The sequence below is a fragment of the Aulostomus chinensis genome, chromosome 13, assembly GCF_037954235.1.
Source record: "Aulostomus chinensis isolate RoL2024-O1b breed Wild chromosome 13, RoL_Achi_v1.0, whole genome shotgun sequence".
In the NCBI taxonomy this organism is placed as follows: Eukaryota; Metazoa; Chordata; class Actinopteri; order Syngnathiformes; family Aulostomidae; genus Aulostomus; species Aulostomus chinensis.
This window is the reverse complement of record NC_141332.1, coordinates 15,644,458-15,669,946: the sequence shown is the minus strand read 5'-3', so window position 1 is coordinate 15,669,946 and position 25,489 is coordinate 15,644,458. Positions and strand designations below refer to the sequence as shown.

At 41.7% G+C, this 25,489-nt stretch overlaps 1 protein-coding gene across 1 annotated transcript; it reads left to right on the top strand.

Moving 5' to 3' along the window:
• The first annotated feature begins 1,398 nt into the window (after nt 1–1,398).
• LOC147251141 (protein diaphanous homolog 1-like) lies at nt 1,399–18,428 on the top strand. Its single transcript, XM_086221603.1, has 11 exons — nt 1,399–1,420; nt 2,070–2,168; nt 2,289–2,383; nt 2,656–2,757; nt 3,108–3,347; nt 3,799–3,928; nt 4,756–4,881; nt 5,004–5,167; nt 5,905–6,037; nt 9,980–10,069; nt 17,232–18,428. The coding sequence occupies exons 3-11, from the start codon at nt 2,375–2,377 to the stop codon at nt 17,417–17,419; spliced, it is 1,182 nt and encodes a 393-aa protein (XP_086077729.1). The 5' UTR covers nt 1,399–1,420; nt 2,070–2,168; nt 2,289–2,374; the 3' UTR covers nt 17,420–18,428.
• The last annotated feature ends 7,061 nt before the right edge of the window (nt 18,429–25,489 follow it).

Below are 25,489 nucleotides of genomic sequence, written 5' to 3'. Positions count from 1 at the left end.
AGAGATGAGAGGCTCATTAAGAGGTCTGGACTCGTTAACAGATTGTCTGAAACATTGGCCTCTCTGGAGACAAAGCACAGTTTGATAAGACACGTGAAGGGACGACCAGATGGATGATTTGTTGCGGCTGTATCTCTGTCTCTGTCAGTGCTCTCTAGAGTATAATTGTAGTGTTGCTGCATGAATGAGTCCTTTCAGAATGAATTGAGATTTTTACCGATCAATACACTACAGTTTACTGTGGACAGGTTGTGAAGGAAGATTGTCAAACGACTCTCAGAAGTGGAAAACTTACTCAAGTCATATACTGTTGTGTGGAACAAAGAGCTAATTATTGTCTTCAGTTCTGGAAATCCTGAATCACTGTACTTTCATTGTCTCATCGTTGTAGTGGAATACGTATTCTTATCCTCTGAGTTAGTGATCTGGGAACTTCTTATCGAGGAATATATGTTTTCAGCAAGATAGAGTAAATGAAATCACTAATCAGTGGCATCAAAGTCCTGCATTACAATTATAATAGGCATCTTTATGTTATGGCCAGCAATGACATAAACCTATACATAAACATGTCAGTTATGGGGCTCTTTCTTTATATAACAAGCAAGTACAGGTTGGTTAGAAGAAATATGGTTGTCAAATTATTATTGCATATATTCAGTATATTCCCTACCCCTCCCTGGAAGCTTCAGATATTTGAGATACTGTAAATGTGTTCACAGAAAATGGCTAAATATGGAATTGGTCACTGGTTTTGTCACTGAAAATGTTCCTCTCTGACTATTGTTTTGAGCACAATTACTGATATGCTGTATTTGTGCTGCACCTTAAGATTAAATAAATTTGGGTATAGGTGGTTAAACAGTATCATCTTGAACATGTGTACAACTGTGACGTCTAGTGTTCTGCTGACCTTAAATCTAATGTGCCTTGATTCAGTGGACTGTTCTGTGGTCAAACCTGCGTGCTTATTCATCGTTCAGTCCTAATTCTCGTCTAAAGCACATTCATCCCCACACACTTGACACATCCTTACAGTCAGAATTCTGACCTTGTCAGAACATGTTAAAGTGAAGTGTCTGTGTGTGTCATAGAGCGTACTGTATCTGCATGTGTGTAAGCTAACAGCAAAGTTAAATGCCTCACAGCTAAAAAAACGTCCAACCACATTTACTGGGCCTCAGGGACCTCTTTCCTAACAAGTTTTCACTCCCAACTTGTCAAATCCTGATGTTTGGTCAGTGGCCTTAAGCCTCAAATTATGATGCTGCTGGAGCCCCTCCAGCATCAGTTTTCAGTCTGCAGTACAGTTGGCAAATGACATAACGTGACCATGTCTGTATATTAGGTAGTCGTGACAAGTGAGAAACTAGCTCAAAACTTACAAACAGGGGCTGCTGGTGGAGTCCCATTTGCTACTGTAAGTCAAGATAGTTTTTGAGTAATTGTTCTTGTTCAAATATCACATTTCCAACAGCAGCTTAAAACTGTAAGCATGAAAAACTTGAATATAAAGCTTGCATCTCTATACCTTTTTTTCCTGAAAGCCAATTTTTTTTTTTTCAGTTGTTTCTACCTCAGTGATTATTTTTCAGGGGTGACCTTTTTTGTGTCCACCTCTTGAAAATTGTCGCTTGTACTCCCTCTCAGGCTGCCAGTCATATGTCAGTCTGTCAAATCCTGTAAAAAAACCCACATGAGGACAAGCATCTTTAAGAAAAACACAACTTAGAGTAAAGACACAACAGTCCCTAACAACAATCTTTTTAATCTTCAAAAGTTTTAAAGCTAAAGCTAACTATATTTCCACCATAGCATTATCAAATAAAACTGTTTTTTTAGGCTACGGTAAATATATTTTATTTTGGAAGGTGGCATACTTCCAGAATTGAAAGAGGTATTATTTACAACTTCTCATTTAACTATAATAAGTTATTACAGTATTGGTGGTGGTTCTATACTAATTAACTTGTTGTAATGATAGAAGTTCCCAGGAGTTCAGGCTTCTGATACAAATATTGCTTCTTTACTCCTTTTATAAATTCTGTTCCTCCATTTCTCTTCTCCAGCCAAAAAAGAGCAGGAAGGTGGTGATGAAAAGAAGCAGCTGCAGAAGAAGAAAGTGAAGGAACTGAAGGTTCTTGATTCAAAGTCCTCACAGAACCTCTGTAAGTACTAGCGGATAACAATTAGTTTGAAAGCTGCAACAACGATGTCACATAGTCAGCCATAGCTCAACTGTTTTTGAATAAAGTGATATTTGACCAATTGTGTGCTTGCTCATTCAGCTATTTTCCTGGGATCTTTCCGTATCCCTTATGAAGAGATCAAGAACTCGATCCTGGAGGTTAACGAGAAGGTCCTCACAGAGTCCATGGTTCAGGTACAAAGCTCCCTATATGTTGTAATATAGATTGTGACAGGTGGTTTTATTTCTCCATCTTGGTCTTCACAGTAGATCTGTTTTGTTGATATGTAGCTGTTTGAATCATGACTGAACATAGTGAGCCAAAGCAGATTGTTCAGTTTGTCTTTGTATTATGGGGCATGTGATCCTTTACCAAGACATTCTTTACTGCATATGCACCTGACACAGACATGAGTGTCTGCATTTTTTGGTGAGCCATGTATGTGTCTTCTCCTCTTGTCATGTAGAACCTGATCAAACAACTGCCAGCACCTGAGCAGCTGAGTGTCCTGGGAGAGATGAAAGATGAATATGACGACTTGGCTGAGTCTGAGCAGTTTGGAGTTGTGGTAAGACACATGCACGCACACATACTATTTAAAGCACACAAAACCCACCAGTTTTCACATAATATTGCTACACATATTGCTAACTTGCCACAAATATTGCATGAACATCAGTTCAGTGACAAATGAGGCATAGAAAATGTTGAATTTCTGGGATTGAGTCATACCATCGTCTGTGTATTAGACACACAAAAAGTTCATCCTGCTAAACACTGCTGCCTTTGTTTAACTAGAAGATGTGCCTAATGTATGAAATACCCTTTCGTCTCACATACACACACACTCTCACTCTCTCTCTCTCTCTCACATTCAGGATATGTTGCAAAACCCTTCACCCTCTTTTCTTTTTCCAGATGTCGAGTGTGAAGCGTCTGGGCCCACGGCTTCAGGCCATCCTGTTCAAGCTGCAGTTTGAGGAGCAGTTGAACAACATCAAGCCAGATGTGGTGTCCGTGACAGCAGCGTGTGAAGAGCTCAGGAATAGTCAGTCCTTCTCTAAGTTGCTGGAGATCATCCTCCTTGTTGGCAACTATATGAACTCTGGCTCCCGGAATGGGAAGGCGTACGGCTTTTCCATATCATACCTGTGCAAGGTAAAAGGGCAAAATGTGCTGTACATGAACAGAATAAAATCTAAATGGCTGGATTTATGCTTTGTACTTCCACAAGAATAACATGTCATGTAAAAGATGTGAATACTGACCCTAATAAGAGTTGTCATTGAACCTAGTAACATCAAAATAACATAGATCCTCAAATGATGACTTTGGCATTTTCAAGTATAAGGCTGTAGAAGGTTTTTTTGTTTTTGTTTTTTTGTTTTTTAATGGATTCAGACTACAGATACCTTTTTGTTTTCTTTTAGGATTGGACTTTGAGACAAAACTGCATAATGATAACCTGTTTAAAGCCTCAGTCTTACCGGCACATTCATTTTAGGACTGATGAGCTGAAAGCATTTACAGCACATGAAGTTGTTCAATAGATTTTGATTGAGTTTCCTGTCAGTGTGCCCTTTTTTAAACCAGTCTTTCTTCCAATCAGCTGCGTGACACAAAATCAGCTGATTTGAAGCAGACGCTGCTCCACTTCCTTGCTGATGTATGCCAGGAGCAATACCCTGATGTCATGAGCTTTTCAGATGAATTCATACATGTGGAAAAGGCCAGCAGAGGTACGTTGGGACATCTGAGGCTGGGTGACCACTCCATGCTAATTAGGATCATTTTACATTAAATTGACCCATATGAACAATTTGGGGTCTCTTTCTAAATTGTGGCTTCCTAGAACCATGTATTTGCTCAAATGTTCTCAAAGTGTTTACAGATGTAGTCACTGTCACAGTCTTTGGCTCTAAGATTTCAATTAAAATCCTGCAGGATAACAGGAGCAGCAATAGAAAATTGTCCAAAATGCCAAACTAGCCAATTAGCAACCTTAACAGGAAGCATCATCAACTGAATGGTGCATTAGCTTGTAGCAGTGGTTGTTGCCAATTAAAAGTCATGCTGATTTGGTTGTCTTAGCCATGACTTCCTCTACAGTTTCTGATTTCAGTGCAAAGCCCCTGGGATGGCCATGCTAAATTATCAAGATAAAAGTAAAATGAGTGAGCCGTCACTACAACTGATTTGTCCAGTGTGTGTTTTTGTAGGATTAAAATATCAAACATTAGTTAAATCTGTAGTCAAGATTGTGGTCTTGCACATTTTAAACATCTGTTGTGATTTGAAAATCCTGCTGTGTGAGCACAGTCTAACTAACCTTGATATATATAGATATATATATTTGTGTATCTACAGGACATCATTCACAACAACCTATTTTCCCATTTCATTTCTTTTGTGGATCGTGTGCTGTAACTGTTATTCTTCATACCCATTCTCTTGTTTCCTTCCTCGCTAATGATTTTTCATAACGTGTAAACCTGGATGAAAAAGTCCATCTTAACATTTGCATATGCAGTCGTCATCATTTATATTTCTCTTACGTCTTCTACAGTTTCTGCAGAGACCCTTCAAAAGAACCTAGAACTGATGGGTCGTCAGATCAAGACCCTGGAGAAAGATCTAGAAACCTTCCCTCCTGCACAAAATGAGAAGGACCTGTTTGTGGAGAAGATGTCCATATCCTGTTTATTTAATACAGCTATCCAGCAGTTGCTGAACATTAAATTAGAATGGATTGATTTGAATTGTATTCAGTAAAAGCACAGGTGGCTATATGTTCTTTAACTCCATGCTTTTACAGTTTTGTGGGCACAGCCCATGAGCAGTATGAGAAGATGGAACTGATGCACAAGAATATGGAGAAGCAGTATACTGACCTGGGAGAATACTTTGTGTTTGACCCAAGAAAAGTCTCAGTAGAGGAGTTCTTTGGGGACATCAACACCTTTAAGAACATGTTCCAGGTGTGTGTCAATGAATGTACAAACTCAAATGAAGGAAAGAACCTCTGTATGCATTGTTGTAAGTGTGCATGGGAGCATAGTTGCTTTTCTTGACAACCTCTCCTCCACTTAACTGCCCAGTGCATTGCTGGGGATCTCAGAAAGCACAGCACCCAGTTGTTTGGATGAGCAGTTCAAATACTTCTGATAAAAGTTTTCTTCTTATACACTCACCTCTCTGGCTCCAGTTTACAGAAAGGTCAGAGTATGGGTGCACTCACTAATTGGCCCAACTGGTTGAAAAGGGGGCTGATATGTTTCTTGGCCTTTCCTAACCTTTCCACCACTGAAACCAAAATCTCACACATGCAGCAGCGAGACCAAAAGATGTGTTGAAAACATTTAGATTGATGAAGGACATGGAGATGAAAAGCAAACATTAAAGCAGAAGGACAATTGCAGGCCACTGTGCACCTGCTTGTATTGACATAATATTGAATGGGTGACTCAGGTGTATTGTCAGCATGTGCATCAGTGGTGTTGTTTGGGAGGTAAACTTGTTTTACCTGTTACTATGGGTAACTGCCATCTTCTAGTTTGGAAGTTGTGTTTACACACACAGACCTCCATCATACATAACCTGTGAATGTGGTCAAACAATATACTTTCTATTGCATATTCAAACCTGTAATGAACATTTTTATACCTGCAGTCTGATAGTTTCTAATTTCATCTATTTTTTGTTTTTTTATTAACAGCAAGCGGTGAAGGAGAATCAGAAAAGAAGAGAGGCAGAAGAAAAAATCAAGAGGGCCAAGCTGGCCAGGGAAAAGGCAGAGAAGGAGAAGGAGGAGAAACTCAAGAGGAACCAACTCCTTGATATCAACGCGGGTAACAATTCACATCAGAAATATTAACCTGCTTGTGATAAAAAGAGAGAAACACTCCACATCTCTGTTTGTATTTCCTTCAGACTCCAGTTGGGGGCACTCAGAGTCCACACTTCACAGGGCTGTGTGTGTGTGTGTGTGTGTGTGTGTGTGTGTGTGTGTGTGTGTGTGTGTGTGTGTGTGTGTGTGTGTGTGTGTGTGTGTGTGTGTGTGTGTGTGTGTGTTGTCTTTCTGTGTTAGCGTGAAAGAGACCCCATCAGCATTTTTAGACCATAGTTAATCTAATTTTGATGACCTCTGTTTGGAAAAAGCAAAGAACAATGGGGCTTCTTATAAGAATGAAGACTAAGAGGACATATTCTAAAAAATGCTTGACCCCTCTTTTCCACTGAATGAAGGATTAGCCTCCAGAAAAGAGACTTTAGACTGTCCCAAACTATTTTGGTTACCAAAAACCTAGTTCCTTTTTCTTGCTGCTATACCTAAAAAAAGATGTTTAACACATGTGTAACACACATTCACACTTTCATCTCTGTATACACAGAGTTAATGTTCCAGTCATGCTTTGCAGACACTCTAATGCACGGACAGTTTTTCCTCCCCTTTTTCAAGACTGACCTAGTTTCAGTGCATTCCTGCTGTCTCTGACTCCACTTGGGTTCTCCGGGGATTCCACAGTTCACCAGTCAACATTCTTTACAGCCTCATGTGTGCTGTATGGATGTGTGTGTGTTAAAAACATCAATGTCCTGTACATTTGGATGTTACTGTTTCATAGCACACGTGTGTGTGTGTGTGTGTGTGTGTGTGTGTGTGTGTGTGTGTGTGTGTGTGTGTGTGTGCTTGCTGGCCTTGCTTCTACTTCTCCATATTCCAGCTGGCTTTTCCTCTCTTCATTTTTGTTCCATCACTACCATCCATTTAAAGGCTGTTTAAAGACACAGCAAGCAGCGAGATTACACTTAGAATATGTTAAAAGTTTGGAGCCGAAGTTTGTTATAGAAACTAAGGTAGTCAAACTTTATTTTCAGTCTCTAGGGACACATGAATGAAACATAATAGTGCTTGAAAGACTTGTGTGTGTGTTTGGGTTAGAGATCATTTACATACAGGTGGCACATTTGATTGCCCTTGCAAACCAGTGTCATTCAAAACCCTGCATACACACACCTGGTCTTTGTTCCTCTTTGTTTATAACACTCATACAGGGTGACTGCCACACAATAGTTGTTTTCAACTCTTTCACACACCTTCCCTGTTCCTCTTTTTCTTTCTTTCTATGACCAGTGTACTTTCATAATCTAACTCTCATGAATGCACTGCAGTTTTTGTCTTTCTCACACTTTCTGCCTCTCTGTAAACATGATATCCCAGTTGTTGATTAAACCCTGGAAGGTCAGTGAATGTTTGTGGTTTTGCCCCTCGTGTGAGAGTCAGACAGCAGGTCATGCTGTGGAATGTGACTTGTAGATGTGATGGTAGTTATTGTAAATGACAGATTCCTCTGAGATTCTTTTGTCTAAATTATTATATCTGTCATGGAACTGCTTGTAGGATTGTGCTCTCAAATTGTTTGGCTCTTGTGAGACATGAAGGATTCTCTGTACTTATGATAAATACTATCTACTACTCCCATAACAAATCCAAACTGAAAACCTGAAAACTAAATGTTCCCTGTTTTCACAGCTAGGTGTCAGTACTGTCTGTAAAAGATGCTGTGAGGCTGCTTGTATTAAAGGGTGTGTGTGCACACCCACACAGGACCGGTGCAGGAACCACCACTAGGAGTGCTCACGCTCCACCAAGAGAGTGTTTGCGTGAGCTGTGTGGGGGAGGGTAAAGCGGATAGTGGGGCAGCAGATGCTCTCATGGGGATTAGACTGTGTTTTTGTCTCTTAAAGGAGGGTAAGAAGAGGAGAAAGGAGGAGTTAGAGAGGAGACGAGATGGAATAAGTCTGGGTGTCCTGATGCTTCATTCCAGGTGACTGGAAGATGGGCATAATCATGGCATGTACAGGGAATGGAAATTATTTCAGCCCACTCCTATGTGTCTCACTGTTTTCTTTTCTTATATTTATGTTTGTCACTATTTTGTGTGTTTTTTATATTTGTTTCTAATATTTTCCATCTATTCTTACCTGTTACTGTGTGAATATCCACTTGGGGTGCTATTGCTCCACACAAAATGCCTCCCTGACTTAGAGTGTGTATGAGTGTGTATGTGTGTCAGACTGTGTGGCTGTTTCCACATCTAATATAGATCAGATCCAGAGAGACCCTGTTAAGAGCATTGAATGGATTGGACTTATTTTCTTTGTGGCCTCAGGTGTGTGAGCGTGTTTGGCTTGCCAGGGCTGGTGTCTGCGGTGATGTAGTAAATGATTTAGGCCACCACTGCTTTTAGGCCATCCCAATATCAATTTTATGTTTCCTATCAATAACACTCATACCCCACAGAGAAAGCGTGAAAGGAAATAAGAACACATGATTACCAACATGTGATTGAACATTATTAGCCATATCGGCCTTCACTAACAAGCCAGACAGAAGCCTCACTGTTAGAAAAGAATGACTTTTAGCCTAAGGACAAATAAGGTCACAATATATACAGTTCGAGCCACTTGGACAATGATATACAGTAAATCTTCCGAAGGACTTTCTTTATTTAGATGGCAGTTCACCCAGTCCAAATTATGTGGTCAAGGAAGGGGAAGTCTGGGGTCCCTTGTTGTAACTTCCTGCTCCATGACTCAACTTTGGATAAGCGGTTGATGATGAAGGGATGAATGGTTCAGTGGGTAAACAGAGAGCCTGTTATATATGCAGCCAGGTCATTGTTTGGTCCCCCTACTGCCTCCAGCACAGTCATAAATAGGTTTAGCTTGTGGTTTGAATCAACCGTGTGATTAGTGTTTTAGTGGAAATGTACCGGATGTGTTTCCCTGGAAGGAGAAAAAATATGGCCTACATCATTTATGTCTTTTTGCAGTTCCAAGACATGAACGTAGAGGGGTGTGTGTGAGCTGTAGAGGGGGAGAGACTTTCTCTGACGTGACAGGCGAGACTGCAGACCATCTGTCACAAGGCTTATTGCAGGATTAAATAGTGTGTGTGTGTGTGTGTGTGTGTGTGTGTGTGTGTGTGTGTGTGTGTGTGTGTGTGTGTGTGTGTGTGTGTGTGTGTGGGGTTGGGGGTTGGGAGGTGACAACATAAACCTTTAACCCCCAACCTCACTGCCTCCCCTTCCAGACCCCCACTGCTTCTATTGATGTTAAAATAGAAATAATTAAAACCATCTGCCTGAGTGCCAAGCAGTGCCACTGAATCCTACCTCAAAACAGTCATGACCACACTCACACACTTTTACACACACCAGGAATCCCATTGATTACTCCTATGCCTTATTTAAGATCCCCAGACACTGATGCTCTTTGGGGAATGTTGCTATAAACAAATAAGTAGAATTCCCTTACAAATGAATTCCCTGCACTGTATTTTACATCAATCATCTCATCCTAATCCAATCATCAGCCAGCTTCAGTTACTGTTAACCGCATCTACATTTTGTTTCCATGTTTTGGTTTGAGCATATATGTGTGTGTGTTTGTGTGTATGTGTGTGTGTCTGTGTTAGAGGTTATCGCTCTGAAGGTGCCATGTGAGGCCCCCAGCACTGACAGCAGCTGATCTGGGTCACTGCCTATCTAGGTTAATGTAGTTAATTTACTAACATGGCCGCGTGGCTGGTAAATAACCCCTTTTGCCCACGTGGGTGTTGGTATGAAACAGTTACAGACGGAGAGAGAAATAACTGCGATTAAAGGTTTTGTCTTTATAAATGTTGTGAAAATTGGCTTATGTGTGGAACTTACATACATGAAATGTGTCTTTATATTTACTGTTTGTTGAGCCACTGCTGACAATATGTTTTGTTGTGTCTACAGAAGGGGATGAGACAGGTATCATGGATGGCCTCTTGGAGGCGCTGCAGTCTGGCGCTGCTTTCAGGAGAAAGAGAGGACCACGGCAAGCAGGTACATTCACACAAAGTAGATTTATTGAAACAAAGATTTCTCTTCCCCTCCACCATTCCTCTGCCTCTGTTCCATTTTTTTTTTTCATATCTCAGAGATTGTGAGTTGTGGTCATCTCCTTTGGTCATGGTTCTGGGGGGTAGACAAGCCACCTCTAGCAAGTCTTTACCCTAACATCAGCAGAGGGGTGTGTGGGTGGGATACTTAACAGGAGAGTTTGTGAAAGAGCAAAATATAAGCGCATTATGAATATAAAGTAAATACATTTTAGGGAATGGAACAAGTGTGGAGAAAATACATCGTACTTACTTGATTAACTGGCTGAAGAATTCAGAAGACAAGATTTATTGCAAAATGTTGCTTTTTCATTTGTTCTTAAATTATAACTGAACAACAGTGGTTGATAACTTTTCTCATTCGTGAGATTGTGTTTAGTTTTTAAAAACTTAAACACTAGCCCCCCTCTTTCACCTAGTTTATAGTGGATGTCTTTTATAAAAAGTCAGAAAATCTCAACTGCACACAAATATTTTTTTTGTTTTTGTTGCATCTGGTAACCAAAATGTGGACGACTGTTTTCCTCATCAGCCAGGTGGAAGTCCATGTACGGTGTTTCCTGTATGTGAGGACATATTCCTGTCCATGTCCACCCATGTCAGCGTGTACTGATTTTCATACAGGCAATGTTGTTTAGCATGTAAGCTCACAGAGGCAGATCAGTAGTGCAGTTAGCCCTTCCTGTTGCCCCGTCTGCTTACATTCAGTCATTAGAATGTGGAGTAAAATGCTATTGTTCTGTTTTTCAGCTCCTATACTGAGCAAATGTTGTGAATAATATGTGGTTGAAAGCCCATGCAAATGAGAGTCGTAAGCTGTCAGTGAAGTTACTGCAACATGACTCCTGGTGTTGGGTAACCATGTGAGTGGGAAAATGTCCAGGGCCCATTAAGTGAGAGAGCGGGAAGGAGCTGTGTGTGTCTGCACATGTGTGTGTACATGCACTCATTCACTCGTATTCACACATAGGAGAGAGAGTTGGGGAGTGTGTGCAACCCTATCCTTCCCCTCAATAGAAGCCAGATGTAAAGCGTTGCTCAAGTGTGTGCTCGTCAGAGGGTAGACTACACTCTTTGTCTTTTCCCTTTGTTTTGCTTCTGTCTCTTCCCCTTTTTCTGTCAGTGATGCTTTGATCTATAATCGTACCCTGTTATAAACTGAAGACTCATCGACATGTTGTCCACTGTGGTCACTCTGTCACACTGAGACAATCAGAGCAAACTCCCCTTAATGACAAACAGCTCAGGCCCATCGCTGCTACACAGCCTGGCTGAGGCAACAGAAAAGGGGAAATGGAGAGAAAAGAGAGAGCGGGTAAGGAGCAACGTCTGATGAATGGGGCCTACTTCAGGGTTCCTTGAGAATACAGTTTGGCCAACTCACACTCATAACAGGAAATACCTGAACATGTGTGTGAGAAGGGAAGAGACTAGAGAGTGCTTCCCCATGTTCACATATCAGTGGTAGCAGGGAGTAGGAAAATAGAAGCTCACATTTCTGCTCAGCTCCTCCTCCCTGTCTCCTGTCTTTGACCATCTTGTCTGTTTATGTTGGGTCTGCGTTTTGACAAAGTTCAGGATTTTCCATGCTTAATGGGGACGGTGTCCAGTATCAGCTTTGTTAGGAATTTATAGTTTTCTTGACTGATCTTTAAGCTGCTCCTTTCAGTTGTGCCACATCACTCTTTCTTTTCACTTTAGTGACTTTAGTGTGTGTGTGTTAGAGAAAACTAATATGTGTTGGCACCACAAGCTCCCTCTATTAGCAGCCTTGAAATGTTCTGCTCTTCAGCTCTTACATGTGCGGAGAGAATTTTAGCTTTTACTAGTCCTTCATTTGTAAAGTCAAAACATATTTGGGGGACAAAGGTAAACAACGGCTCTTTAGTATAAATAAGTGTCCTTATCAAAATCCGACGCCTACGTCGCCCACAATTCAACTCACTATGACATGATTTATTTATTTCAGAATGTTAATGGGAACAACCCTTGTACTAATTTTCTAATTCAGACAGACAGACAGACAGACACAGATTACTTTAAGAATCCCTTTTGGACGTTCCGCCAGGGAAATTGCAATCTCCTACACATTCACAGTACTGTTAGCATAAAGGTAAAAAGAATTGACATAAATAAAACTGTATAGAAAAATAGAAAAGAAAACAAAGACTAATATATATATATATATATATATATATATATATATATATATATATACATACATATATATATATACATATATATATACATATATATATACATATATATATATACATATATATATACATATACACATATATATATATATACACATATATATATACATACATATATATATACACATATATATACATACATATATATATACATATATATATACACACACACACACACACACACACACACACACACACACACACACATGTGCGTGTACCTGAATGTGATTTTGTATATGTGCATAGTAGCAGGAATAATAATTATAATATTAATTGTTATTACTATAACAATAATAATAATGATATAATATAATAATAGTAATAATAGCAGTAGTAATAACAATTTATGTTAAAGAGATATTATAAATAAATACATGAAAACATGCAAAATAAAATGGAGCTCAAACATTTTAGGTTTCATTATTTTTGTCTTGTGAGATAGTTATCGCTCGTTGGGGGGGGGGGGGGTGACATCGCGCACGCCCCTCCTTCCTTCCTTTTCTTTCTTGTATCACCCAACATCTGTGGCCACCACTGCAAACATCACCAAAGTAAAGTTAGAGAAGTACTGAGGGCTTTTTGAGTGTGTTGTTATGCTCATTGTGTCACAGCAGCGTCACTGAATAGAAGCCACGAGGCTACGAAGGCTATCTATCCCTGACCTTTGACCTGTACCTCAGGTCACTGTGCCCATATTTTTGCTGGTTCTATAGAATGAATAAGAAGACAGCTGGGGGTGTGTGTGTGTGTGTGTGTGTCCCCCGGTCAAACACAGACAAAACATACACACCAGATGCTTGCATGCCAATACAAAGACACACACAGTTGTTTGCATACCAGTACATCCACCCAGTCAGACGCATTATATTCCAGCAGACAGACAACCTTACATATTGCCTCAAACACTGACACAGACTCTATTTCTGTGGAGTGTTAGTTAAGAGTCTGTTGATGTCCTCATGTATAAACAGAGACTCTAATTTGTATGTGTATGTGTTTTTGGCAATTTAAGGGCACTTGTATGTAGAGGAATGATGCATGGAAACACTCATTATAGACCCCATCTGCTGGGTCACGACCCTCACTAGGACAACCAATCGCAGCTGCTACTAGTTGACAAAGCACAAATCACAACAGAGAAACACAGATAAAGAGGGTGGCTAGAATAGAGGCACACGCTGGCTCTGCAGACTGTCTGCTTCTACTAGAAAAGAAATGGACCCCTACCAAGATCTATGCTCTGACAGATGGTCTCACGCACACACTCACACACTCAAAGGAGAAACTAGAGGGGATCTCTCATCAATCAATCCATTATCGAAGCCAGGGTGACATCACACAAAATACTCAATGACACAGTAACCCAGGAAATCACACACGTGTCATATGAACATGAAATGCATGCTTGCACATCAGAGCCATTTGTGACGTCACTCAATCCCACAGTCCTCTAGTGTAGAGCAGCGGCGTGTTATCCAGTGCAGCCTGAGGAGGGCGATATGAGCCCCTGCTATACTTGAGACACTAGCAGAGGTCCAGGATGCATCTGCAAACACGGTTTCATGACAGCCCTGGCGTTACCATGTGACCATCGCTGTGTTGCAACGGATGCAACAACAAACACATACAAGCATAAAGGTGGCAGCTTTCCCCTAAGCCAGCGGCACCATTGGTGTGTTTATCAGGTCTGAAGGTGTGAATTATGTTATCAGAGAGGAGGTGGTCTTGCTCTGTATCAGAGCAGCTGAGTTGTTACTTTCTCATCTCACACCGCTCTTGTCTAACTCTCTCCTCCCTGTTTTCCTCTCTTAAGGTCAACACACTCTTACTGCACAATAAAGCATTCTTTCCCTCATCAGACAGTCATTGAGTCTACTGGAGTCTAATGTGTTCCAGATGATCTTTTCCTTTTACCCTTTGTGCCCTCTAATCTGCCTTCGGTGTTCATTTAATATCTCAACCACCAGTATACCAAACTTTGATGTGAGTGCCGACTCCTGGCATCTCATTTCCCACTGTTGCACGTCCAGGCTTCATGCCAGGTGCCCGGATCAACATTACAGCGTGTTTGTGGATATGACACATGCTGAGAATTTCCGACGTTTGTGCCGCCACGTGTTAAAGGAGCAATCCAGTGATTCAGTATTACGCTGCAACTTAGAAATCTTTCCTTTCGAGCAATAGAGGACGTCATAGAGATTACTGCTGCTCGTGATGGGTGAGGGGACCTGTTGTTAAATATGATGCGTTTCTTATATTGTGCAGGAAAACTACAATGATTCAGATTAAAATCCAAACACTCCCCACTCTTCTCCCTCATTAAACATTCCAGATGACATAAATATACTTTTTTACTTCACAGGTTTCACTGCTGGACACAAAATATCTCTTACTTCTCTAGAAAGTCTATTCTCATTGTTGAGCACATTATGCTTGTGTACGTTGAATTTGGACCAGGATCACCATCCTAAATATGTATGATGTCACAAATCATAGACAGAAGTCCGCCTCTTAGAATTAGATATCCACCAAGAACAGTTACCCTTTCAGTCTCCTAGTCTACTCATTGAAGCATTCAACCATGGGAACCAGAAGAATGGCATTTGACTGGACTTCAACTGCAGGGTGACTTTAACTTAAACAGTTCATTTACCATCCAAGGGTATTCTAAGTTGTTGGTTTTATCGGAAATTCACCAGCTGTTAGTTGTTTCAACTGTTTTTTTTTAGTTAGAAAGGTACTTGGCTGCTTCAACTGTTCCCAAGCAACAAAAGAAAAAGAAAAAAGACAGATATTACCTCATGTTTAGCGTCACCGGGACAGTGCCAATGCTCTTTGGCAAGGAGAAAATGGCATTCCTCCAGTGATTCAGGACTGTGATGAAGAGTTTGAGCTAACACAGCCATCCAAAATCTCTGGATGATCTCTGCTGAATGTGAGGGCCACATCGTGTGATTCACATCCTTTTCATAGTTACCAAAGCATTCAGGGACCTCTCTGTCCTTCATGTCTGTGTTCTTTCTGTCCACTCTCAGTATTAAGGGCTTCTCCTTTTATCTGTCTGTATGTAATCAATAGATTATGTTTAGATATTTAACAGATATTAAACATTAAACAGACTGTAAACTCAGGGTTGGGTTCTGGGCCACCTGTTTTGTCTAAGTAAGTGATGTACTGTCTTTGTCATTTTTCTGATATTTTATGAGCCAAACAATGAGTCAAGAAAACAGTGGTTAATTAAAACTGCTTCCATTATGTGTCATCTGCAATAATTCCCAGCCAGTGTCAATTCTAGGATTAAAAAAAGCAACACTGAGTGATTGACAGGATGTTAGTGAAGGGGTACACTCACTCAGATGTGGCGGTGCACCATGCAAAAATGGCTGATTCACCGTGATGTAATATGGGATTTGAAAAAGACCAGTAAACTCGTCTTTCAGCGTTTTTGCTCCTGAGGCTGTTGGAGATTTTAAATAGAGGACATTTGCAAATCTACTCATTTAGATAATATTGCTCTCCCTGCTTTAATCCACAAGGTGACAGTCAGAATTCATCTGTTTGCCATGTTTCCTCTGATCCCGTCTTGTATCCTCGTCTCTCTTCCTCCCCTCTGTCTTCTCTCTCAAGGGAGAGAGTGAGAGGAGGAGGATGAGAGCTGCTGACAGCCTTTGAAGAGCTTCTCTCTGCGGGTTGGATTTTTTTAGGACAAGCTCGGCGCCGAGCACATACATATAAAACAACGCCCACACTGACACACACTCTTTTAGGTCATTTGCATAATTTCTAATTAGTTTAAGTGTTAAGGACGGGTTTGGAAAGGGTTGAAAATAGATGTGAAATTTGTGAGAGAGACAAAAAAAAAAACCAGTAAGCATGTGTTTGGTGTTGAGGATAGAAAGATGAGAAGTGTTTGTCCTGAAAGAAAGTGTGTGAGGTGATAATTGGACGCCCCAGCTGTGTGTGCTGTTTGACCCAGCTGAGGCTCACATATCAAACCCTTCCTCATCTTCTTTCTCCCCAGACTCAATAGTGTCTCAGTCGCAGCTAGTTCTGGAGGCCTGGGTAACTTTGTGATTCTGTGTGTGGTTTTTTTTCCAGGAGAACCATGTGTCTTGAGTTGTTGTGTTAACATGGTTCATTTGCATGTGTTACTGTCTGTTTGTATCAACACAATGCCAGACTACTTTTTAGATCAAACAACAGGCACTAAACACATAAACACAATCTCCCACTGACCTATATAATTCAAAATGGCTGCCGCTGCACAGCTGTCCTCCCACACAGGAGAGTGAAGAGTAAAGGGGAAAGAATCAAGGCTTTGTAAGCGAGCAGGAAAGGCAGGTGGAAGAATCAAACGACAGCATCCTCAGGGCACACTCGCTCTCCTCAGTGTGTCTTTGTGATGTTTTTTACAATTTATTCCTGTCTAATGCTATCATTCCTGATTCATTCTCTTATTCGCTCTCTCCATCCGCGGTCATACCATACTCACTCATCCCCACTTCTTCAGTCCTCCCTCTGCATGAATTTTCCTGCTCTTTATGGTTTCTTCCCTCTCTTCTTATCAGTCCAAACTCCTATAAATGTTCTCATACTGAACATTATTGTTGAGCTCATGTGGAGCGTCTCTAATCTGACTCATCTCTGCATGTATAGAGACACTGTTGAGATGTGCATGTGTCCTGATAATAATGCATGTACAAAGTATGCAAACATCCAATTTGTGATTTTAGTTGTAAAATGCAAACCTGTGGTAGCCGTGGACCCACTGGAATGTGTGTGTTAATTGTGTTTTTCTAGACATGCCCTGACGTACCTGTATTGACTTGTTTATGACGTAAACATCTGTTTTACCGTGGATGTCTTACGGTTTTCTTCTCTTTTTCTCAGCCAACCACCGACGAGCTGGACATGCTGTGACCAACATCCTGGCCAAAGAACTCATGCAGGAAGAAGCATCATCGTCAAGCAAAACGTCCTTGAAGAAGCTAAAGATGGAGGAGAAGGAGGAGCCGAAGCCAGAAGGGGCGGAGTCATTAGAGGAGTTACTGGAAACTGCTTCTTCTCGTGCAAATTAGACAAGTCAAAGGTATCCAAACAGATGTAGGGGCCAATATCAGTCTGCACCACCAGCTCTTTTACTAACAGGACCAGGTTCTGAGAGAATATTGACTGTGGGAGGACAGAGGTTGAGGGCAGGGGACAACCCCTGGATGTCCAGTTTTCTACTACACGTGCACAAATCTGTTTTAAGTCTGCTTCTCAGCTTTTGCATCACTTGATTCACCCGTGGTTTAACAGAAGGCACCAACGGTTGGCTCAGCACAGACCTGTTTAGTTTGTGTTTCTTGTCAAAGTCAGACTACAGCAAACAGTTTTCTCTGGATGCTCAAGGCTTAGACCACTTGAAGACTTTGTCATTGTTTGATTCATTGCACATTGCTGATTGTAAATCTCAATCATTCTCCTGTATTAGTGGGAAAAAAGTGCCAACCAATAGAAATCCAGTCTCACAGGTTTTGTCCAGAAATGATCACATGATTGTTTGAATGTTTTGTTGTTTTTCTTGGAGAAGGTGTCACAGGTGTGGATTCACGTGTTAAAATGAACATGAAAGTACGGTTTCATCACTTTTAGCTGGTCTGAGCACAATAGTGATCACATTTGTTATGGTTTAAATGAACATGAACATTCCAGGAGGGAAGTGGAGTTGATGGGAAGAGGAAGTTCTTCCTGAGTCAAAGTTTATGTGGGAACACCCCCTCGTGTCTTTCTCGTGTGTGTGCGTGTGTCAAAAGTAAGTCATCTATATTTAGTTCTATGTGCACAAACGAGTTCCTTTGTGTGTGTTGCATGTAGTAGGGTTGTGTGCTGCTGCCTATAATTACAGTACCGACCATGCTGTCATAAATACTGGGTTTCATAAACGGCTTCTGTGGTCATTCTGCTGAGGATATCACACTGGAAAACTGCCCAAAAACTGCTTGAGTGTGTGTGTGTGTGTGTGTGTGTGTGTGTGTGTGTGTGTGTGTGTGTGTGTGTGTGTGTGTGTGTGTGTGTGTGTGTGTGTGTGTGTGTGTGTTTCACCCACGTTCCTCCCACTAGACTGTCTGGATCCGTCTTCTCTCATTTGTATTCACTGTACGTGTGTCCACCATGTTGTGTTGTAATAGCTGTCCAAAAAAAAAGAGAAAAATCTGCTGCTCCATGCAATATTTCTTCCTATGCAAACAATACTGTAGTGTGTCATCCAGCCTGGTGCACACCTTGTCAGCCTGGAGGTGTAAAAAGAAAAACACTGGCTTGACCTCTTTATCGACAAGACTGATTCATATCACAGAAATCCTCATGATTCCCCTCAGACTGTTTCAGGAACAGGGTTTTTCTCTAACATCTCTGGACGCAAACAAAGTGGCACTTAGACGTTATCAGCAAAAAAGTAGCCTGATGATCCAATCATCTCTGCTGGTCAACACACACTTTAACAAGGGAACGGCAGTTAGACGTAAAACTCTTGAAGAGGTCGGGGCTTTTCACTCACGCTGAGGATGATGAGAAAGTAAAAAGGATATCAGAGCTTCACTGGGATATAACGAGGATTTTTAATTTGAGTCTTTTTTTTTTGTTCAATTTTTTTAGTGATTGTTTTCTACGTCTTTTTTTTTTTTTTTTTACAATTGGTTATTTTTAACATGTTTGATTTAAGACCTTTTTTTTCTCCAGAGACTGCTTTATGTATACTGCACATAATATTTCTGTTTGCTACACAGAATTATTAAAAATGTCTTAATTAATTTAATAACGTGATGGTTTCATTCTTTGTCTTGTGTTAAATGTGGCTCAGAAATGTTCACATTTTCATCTTAGCTTTTGAAGCTTCACCCTTTGCCCCCCCCCCCCCCCCCCATCCCAGTGAACACACCAGATAGTCACTGCACCCTGTAAAACTATAATTTCATTGCCAGAAGTTGGCTGAAGAATGTATAAACAGTGGACTGAGTTATTTTCGCTGATACATTCCAGGATTTGCTGTGGCTTCAGGCTTTCCGAAGACATTTTCCAACTTTGATTGCCAGCGTTCAACATGATCCCTCACTAGGACCTTTAAACTACACAGGGAGTTGCCCTCTGCTTTTCTTTTCCTTTTTTTCGCAGTGTCTCATTTTTCCATCACTGTCACATTTACATTTTCACCCCCTGTTTTATTTTACCCCAGTTATGGAGCAGACTTTTCATCTGAAATCAGAAGTTGCAGTGAGTCACAACTTCCTCGCATCTCCTCCCTGCCGCGGCCAACCGATCTCAAAAATACCACGTTGTGTCATAACAGCTGTGCAGATGCAGGCCTCGGACAGCTGGAGAAGTCTTCCCAGCATTCGCTTTGTACTGTGTGAGGCGAGAGAATTCCTCCCCTAGAACATCTTTCCTTCCTCGTCTCCTAAATCTTTTGTACTTTCTGACACAATGTTCTTGATGGCTGCTTGTTCAGAGTGAGTCTCCTACATGTGTTTGTATTTAGAAAGGCAGGAGAGAGGCATTAGTCTGGTGCTTTTTTTTTTTATTATCTGGTTTGAGCCATCAAGTAAAATCCACTTGAGAATTTCTACCCAGCCAAGAGTATAAACCTGCCCAGATGAACCTGTGATCGAGGGTCCCATTCAAAAATGTTAAAACCTCAGAGTTTAAACGCCTTACCTGACCTCCATCCTCCAGCGTCTCTTTCCTTTGGAGCATCTGCCTTTGTTATTAAGAGTCTGGGAGAAATAATGAGCTGTTATTTCACATCAAACGCCTGAAACAGAGGAGTCCAGAGAGGGCCCGCGTGCTCTTGAGCCTGAGCCCCTACTGTCGTCCTTTCACCTCATTAACTGGCATCTAACTTTCACCAGAACTCCTGGCTTCCTTTCATCCTTGACTACTGTTCTCAGACACACACGCACACACACAGTGTAATGGTAGTGACCGTGGCTCCACAACAAGAAGAAAGTCAAAATAAGCTTGAGCCTTTAGTGCTTGTTTTTATTGGTGTGTGTGTGTGTGTGTGTGTGTGTGTGTGTGTGTGTGTGTGTGCGTGCGTCAACCAAATAACCAACAATCCCAGTTCATCTTTCAGCATCTTTGCTCTCTTTGTAGTCGTTGTACTGCATTTGCACATTTCAGTGCAAAATTAACAACAACAAAAGGTTGAAATTATGTTCATGTATATGTTTTAAAGAAATGTAACTGATTTGGTGTAATTGTTGCATTTTATATTGCATCATGATAATTTTATGGGTTGTTTTTTTTTATAATTATTTACAGGAACCCTTCATGATGCAGCTGGGGATTTACACCCTGAGCCTTGTCTTCAGGTATTTCAATCAGTGCAAACAGTACATACTACTTTTCGGAAATATAGTTTACAATCAGAAATACTTTAATCATGGTTTTAGGCTTCAACAGTGACTTAGCAGCAGATGCATCACAAAGTTCTTGTTGATGGAGTTGAGGTCATCAGTGATGCGAGGCTCCACACGCACACACACACAGACGATGAGTGTGAGGGACTAAAAGATGATGACATAAACAGGAACTGGGTGGGTAGATGTGGAACTTTTTTCCCAGGATGCAGACATCGTTCACACAGTGGTCACTGGACAATCTGACAGTGTTTTGGGTGTGTGTGTGTGTGTGTGTGTGTGTGTGTGTGTTTGCATCCTCTTTGTTGAGGTGGTTTGGCTCATTTGCATCCTTGCCTAGACTGTCGTCGTCTTCTTGTGTTGTGTGGGTGTGTGTTAAATGTTTCTCTGGTGCTTCTTACTAGTTTACACACCACAAACTAGCAGTGTAAACTTGTTAGCACATTAGCAAAGCAAAGACAGACTTCAGTGAAAAGTTTTACTACACACAAGCTAAAAGTAACTGGCAGAGGTTTTCTGCATTTCTGAGAGTTGGGTCTCGTTCCAAGTCCTCATACTGGTTTCAGTGAGCTTCTACAGTGTTCACAGATTTAATTCAGCGTACTTGTTCACACTGCTTGTTGAGGTTTTTTTTTTTGTGCCTTTTTTTTCCCGCTATGTTTTTGGCAATCACAAGATTGTTGAGTTGAAACCTGTGGTACAGAGTCTCTGACAGTGGCAGGTGCAGAGTCCTGAAGGCTGTAAACACACTGAGGCTGCAGCATCCTCCATGATGTCTCATTACTATGAGCTCCAGGTCCTCCTGATTCCCAGACTCCCCTCTTGTGGCATTCTGAGTAGTCGGGGGAGATTTGTATGCATCTGTGTGTTATATATGCATGTGGGGGGGGGGGGGGGGTGTTGCTGAAGGAAAGAGGACTGAATAAAGAAAGGGGGCAGTATTATTGGCTCCAGAGCTGCCAGACAACACAATGACATGGCCATTGATAGTGGAATGAGCTCTCTGGAGCAGAGGACCAATGACAGAGCTGCAGACTGTTTTTCACAGCCTCTGATTGGCTGGCTGGAGGACGCTGTCGGTCTCCAGGTAGCAAAGTGAACCTCAGAGCAAATCTGCTGCCTTCTGGGGGGGTGAAGAAGAGGTGGAGATGTGACCTCAGCTGTGGAGAGAAAAACAATGAAGCGACACAAATAACATCATCTCTCCTTGCTTGTGTGTATTAATTACCCTTTATTAATCAAACTTGTACTTTTCCTCCAAGTGTGTGTGTGTGTGTGTGTGTGTGTGCTTTTGTGTGTTTGTGTGTCATTAGCACTGCCAGGACTCTGAAATAAAATGTCTTTCTTTGACTTTAACTTGGCTGTACACTCCCACAGCTTCTCTCTCTTTCTCTCGGCTCCACAGAACTGTGGATTAAAGGCCCACTCCGTTTGTTTAGACTGGCCATTTCTCAACTTTCCTGTTGCTCTGGGAAAGAAATACACACTACTGTGGCATTTTAACTCCATTCCAAAGAGAAAAGGGTTTGAATGACTGCTGACGAATCCTTAAAAGAGCTTTAACTGATTTTTTTTTTTTTATTTAAGTGATGGCACATGTACATGTGCATACATTTGAATACATTTGTATGTTTATTTGCATCTTCTTACCGGTGACAGCAGGAGTTCACACGGCTGCATGCTGCTGCATCAGTGTTTGTCTATGTTTCTATCAGTCTCCTGGCATCATCCATCATATCTTAATGCAACCCCCCCCCCCCCACACACACACACACACACACACACGATCAAATTACTCGGCTGCTTGTATAACACTCTCCATGTGACACACAATTAGCAGACAATTAACTCGGGCCAGTGAGTGTCAACCGATTGGCTGTGCCGTCACATCGCTGACTGACATCTCCATCATACAGTGGCCCTGAAGCAGGAGTGTGCTGGCAGCTCGCTGGCCTGGTGCATGACCTGCATCAGTCTGTCTCGCTCTCGCTCTCTCTCCCTCTCTCTCTCTTCATCCTGCTTTCACCATGGTTCCCTCTCTCCGTCTCTACTCGTCTCCATCCCATATTTGCTGTCATCTGTGTTTCTGTCTGCTCGCGTTTGTTCATCTGATATCCTGCACTGAAACAACACGAGAAGGAAGCATCATAACAAAGTCAGCATGTCCAACCTGTCAGCATGGAAAGGATTTAAGAGTGTGTGTGTGTGTGTGTGTGTGTGTGTGTGTGTGTGTGTGTGTGTGTGTGTGTGTGTGTGTGTGTGTGTGTGTGGCTCCGTGGATGTCCACCATGAACTTGAACATTTAATCCCATTAAAGAGCAGATGGAGCTTTTGTAAAGATAGTTGTTGTTGAGCTGAAACTGGCCTGTTTGTGGCTTCTTATTTCGTAAATGAAGTAAAGTTTCCCAAAGACAGAAACACTGAAGTCAGCTCCAGTTTTCTGCCTCTGTCCTGATCGTTTTCTCCACCCTTGCTTACCCTGCTGCCCTTTGTGGTGATGTCCTGAGATGAATTCAAATCTAAATATCACCACTTTAGTAGAAACGCCTCTGAATGATGCTTTACTGTCATTTTATGTTGTGTGCAATTATGACACCTCATGCTCTAGTTGTTCTTAATATGCATTTTAAATGGTCACATGATCTGTCAGCTGACCCCTTGAGACTGACGTGATCACAGTAAACTTTACTGGGAACAGCATCTAGCATGTGGAACCTTTTTTGGGGAAAGCTGTTGCTGCCTCTTCGATCCTCTGATCATTTCTCGTAGTGGCAGAGATGATCTCTGTCATGTTCTCTTAATTTGCATCATAAAACCCCAGGTAGAACTTTATTATGTGGTAAGGTTTATTCCTGCTGCCATTTGTGGGTTCAGCCTCTTTTTAAACCCATTTAGTCCAAACCCGACCCCTAATCCCCTTAAGCACAACAACAAAACTACAACCAACAATCTTTGAGTTCATCTTTTACGCCAAATGTCACAGCCCCTTTGAGGTCTTCCTGCTCCTCCTACTGAAGTCTGAGGCACTCAGAATCAACAATAAGTACCAGTGGTCACACAGTAGCTGTCTCACACACATACACTCACACACACACACACACACACACACACACACACACACACACACACACACACACACACACACACACCGTCATGAGCAAGCAGTAGCATCAGTAGCTGGTTGTTGCTGATACAGATAAATACTCTTGTGGAGATGCTGTTATCCTGGAGGACTTCAGAGATCAAATGCTACTCTAGAGAGTCACTCTAGATGTTGTTAAGGGTCTCGACAGTGTTGGTGCGACCACAGCCGGGTCACCGAAATCTCACACACTTCACATCTGCCACTTCTGTTCCACTCTTTTCATAAGGAAGTCGAAGATAAGTGTTTAATCCAAAAGAAGCCAGACTCTGTGAGCAGGAAATGAACTAGCATTTGTTCTTCAAGCATTTTTTCTTCAAGCATATTTTAATGCTGCTGTGTTCGTTAGTCCTTTGCAACCACGTTCTCCGAGACCTGCAAGATGTTTTCATAGTTCCAAGACGTTCTGAATCTCAGAGCCCTTATTCACAAAAAATATGTAATTTTTCTGTATGACACTGGGTTTCCTCCTGAAACTCGTTCACAAAGCTGCTGAGATCAAGTCTGAAATATGACGTATTTCAGACTTGATTGCTGTCAGCAGCCACGTTGTGATGTGGTTTTGAGATTCAGGAGTCGTCCCAGTGAGAATACTGGAGCCCTAAAATTAGGACCGACACACCCATTATTTTCTCCTACATCAACAATTATTGAGCTTCTTATAGTCTTAAGATGATTTGTGAGCCCAGACAGAGGAAGGAGACGAGTGTCAGTGATGACACGGATGTGTAGAAGGCGAGCCACGTGGAGAGCCTGCAGGCTGTTGTGTCTGTCTGGACCAGTCAGGAGCCGATCGCAGGCGTCTGACCCACTTGATCAGGTCACCAAGTTTAGGAGAAGATGATGTTTGTGTTGTGTGTAGGACTTCTGTCAGCTGGCGGTGAGTCGCTGCGTTTTCACTTCAAATCACACAAGCATGTATTTCACTATATTTATAGTGTGTGTGTGTGTGTGTGTGTGTGTGTGTGTGTGTGTGTGTGTGTGTGTGTGTGTGTGTGTGTGTGTGTGTGCGCGCGCGTCTGCAGTATCTACCCCTCCCTCCTGTCCTCTGTGTGTCCACACTGATGGAGTGGGGGGGGGGGGGTGAACACTCAATTAACCTACATCAGATGAGCCTCCAGCAATCAGATTTCCACTGGGACCAGTACATTTCTAGGTGTGGCGCCTTCGTGTGCGTGTGTGCGTGTGTGTCCATGCATGCATTTCTCATATGTACATGGACACACCATCCAATCTGCACAGATCTTATCCTGGTGATCTGTCATTCTTTCTTATCTTATTCAATATCTAAAGACCACGCACACACAATCACTTCAACCAAAATATTTTACCAATAAAAACAAATCACAAATTTGAATTCTCTTAAAGAAAACGCACGGTAACTTTCCTGATCTCAGCTCAGTTCATTTAAAGGCTTTACAGCAGCTACAGTAACGCCGTTTACTCCTCACGCAAGAGAGGACAGCAACAACAAGTGAGCGTCAATAGGAGTGTTGATGATAATAAAAAAGATAGTAACAATATTAAAGAGCCCTGAGCAGGAGCAGGTTAATCTTCTAATGTCTCTCATGTATCAGGTGGCGCCAGGTCCACAAACTGTAACGTTT

What these genes read in the sequence shown, in the direction of transcription:
- LOC147251141 (XM_086221603.1), top strand. An exon ending in TGTGGAAAAGGCCAGCAGAG is followed by an intron (nt 3,929 to 4,755) that starts GTACGTTGGGAC and finishes CGTCTTCTACAG; the next exon opens with TTTCTGCAGAGACCCTTCAA. An exon ending in ACTCCTTGATATCAACGCGG is followed by an intron (nt 6,038 to 9,979) that starts GTAACAATTCAC and finishes TTGTGTCTACAG; the next exon opens with AAGGGGATGAGACAGGTATC.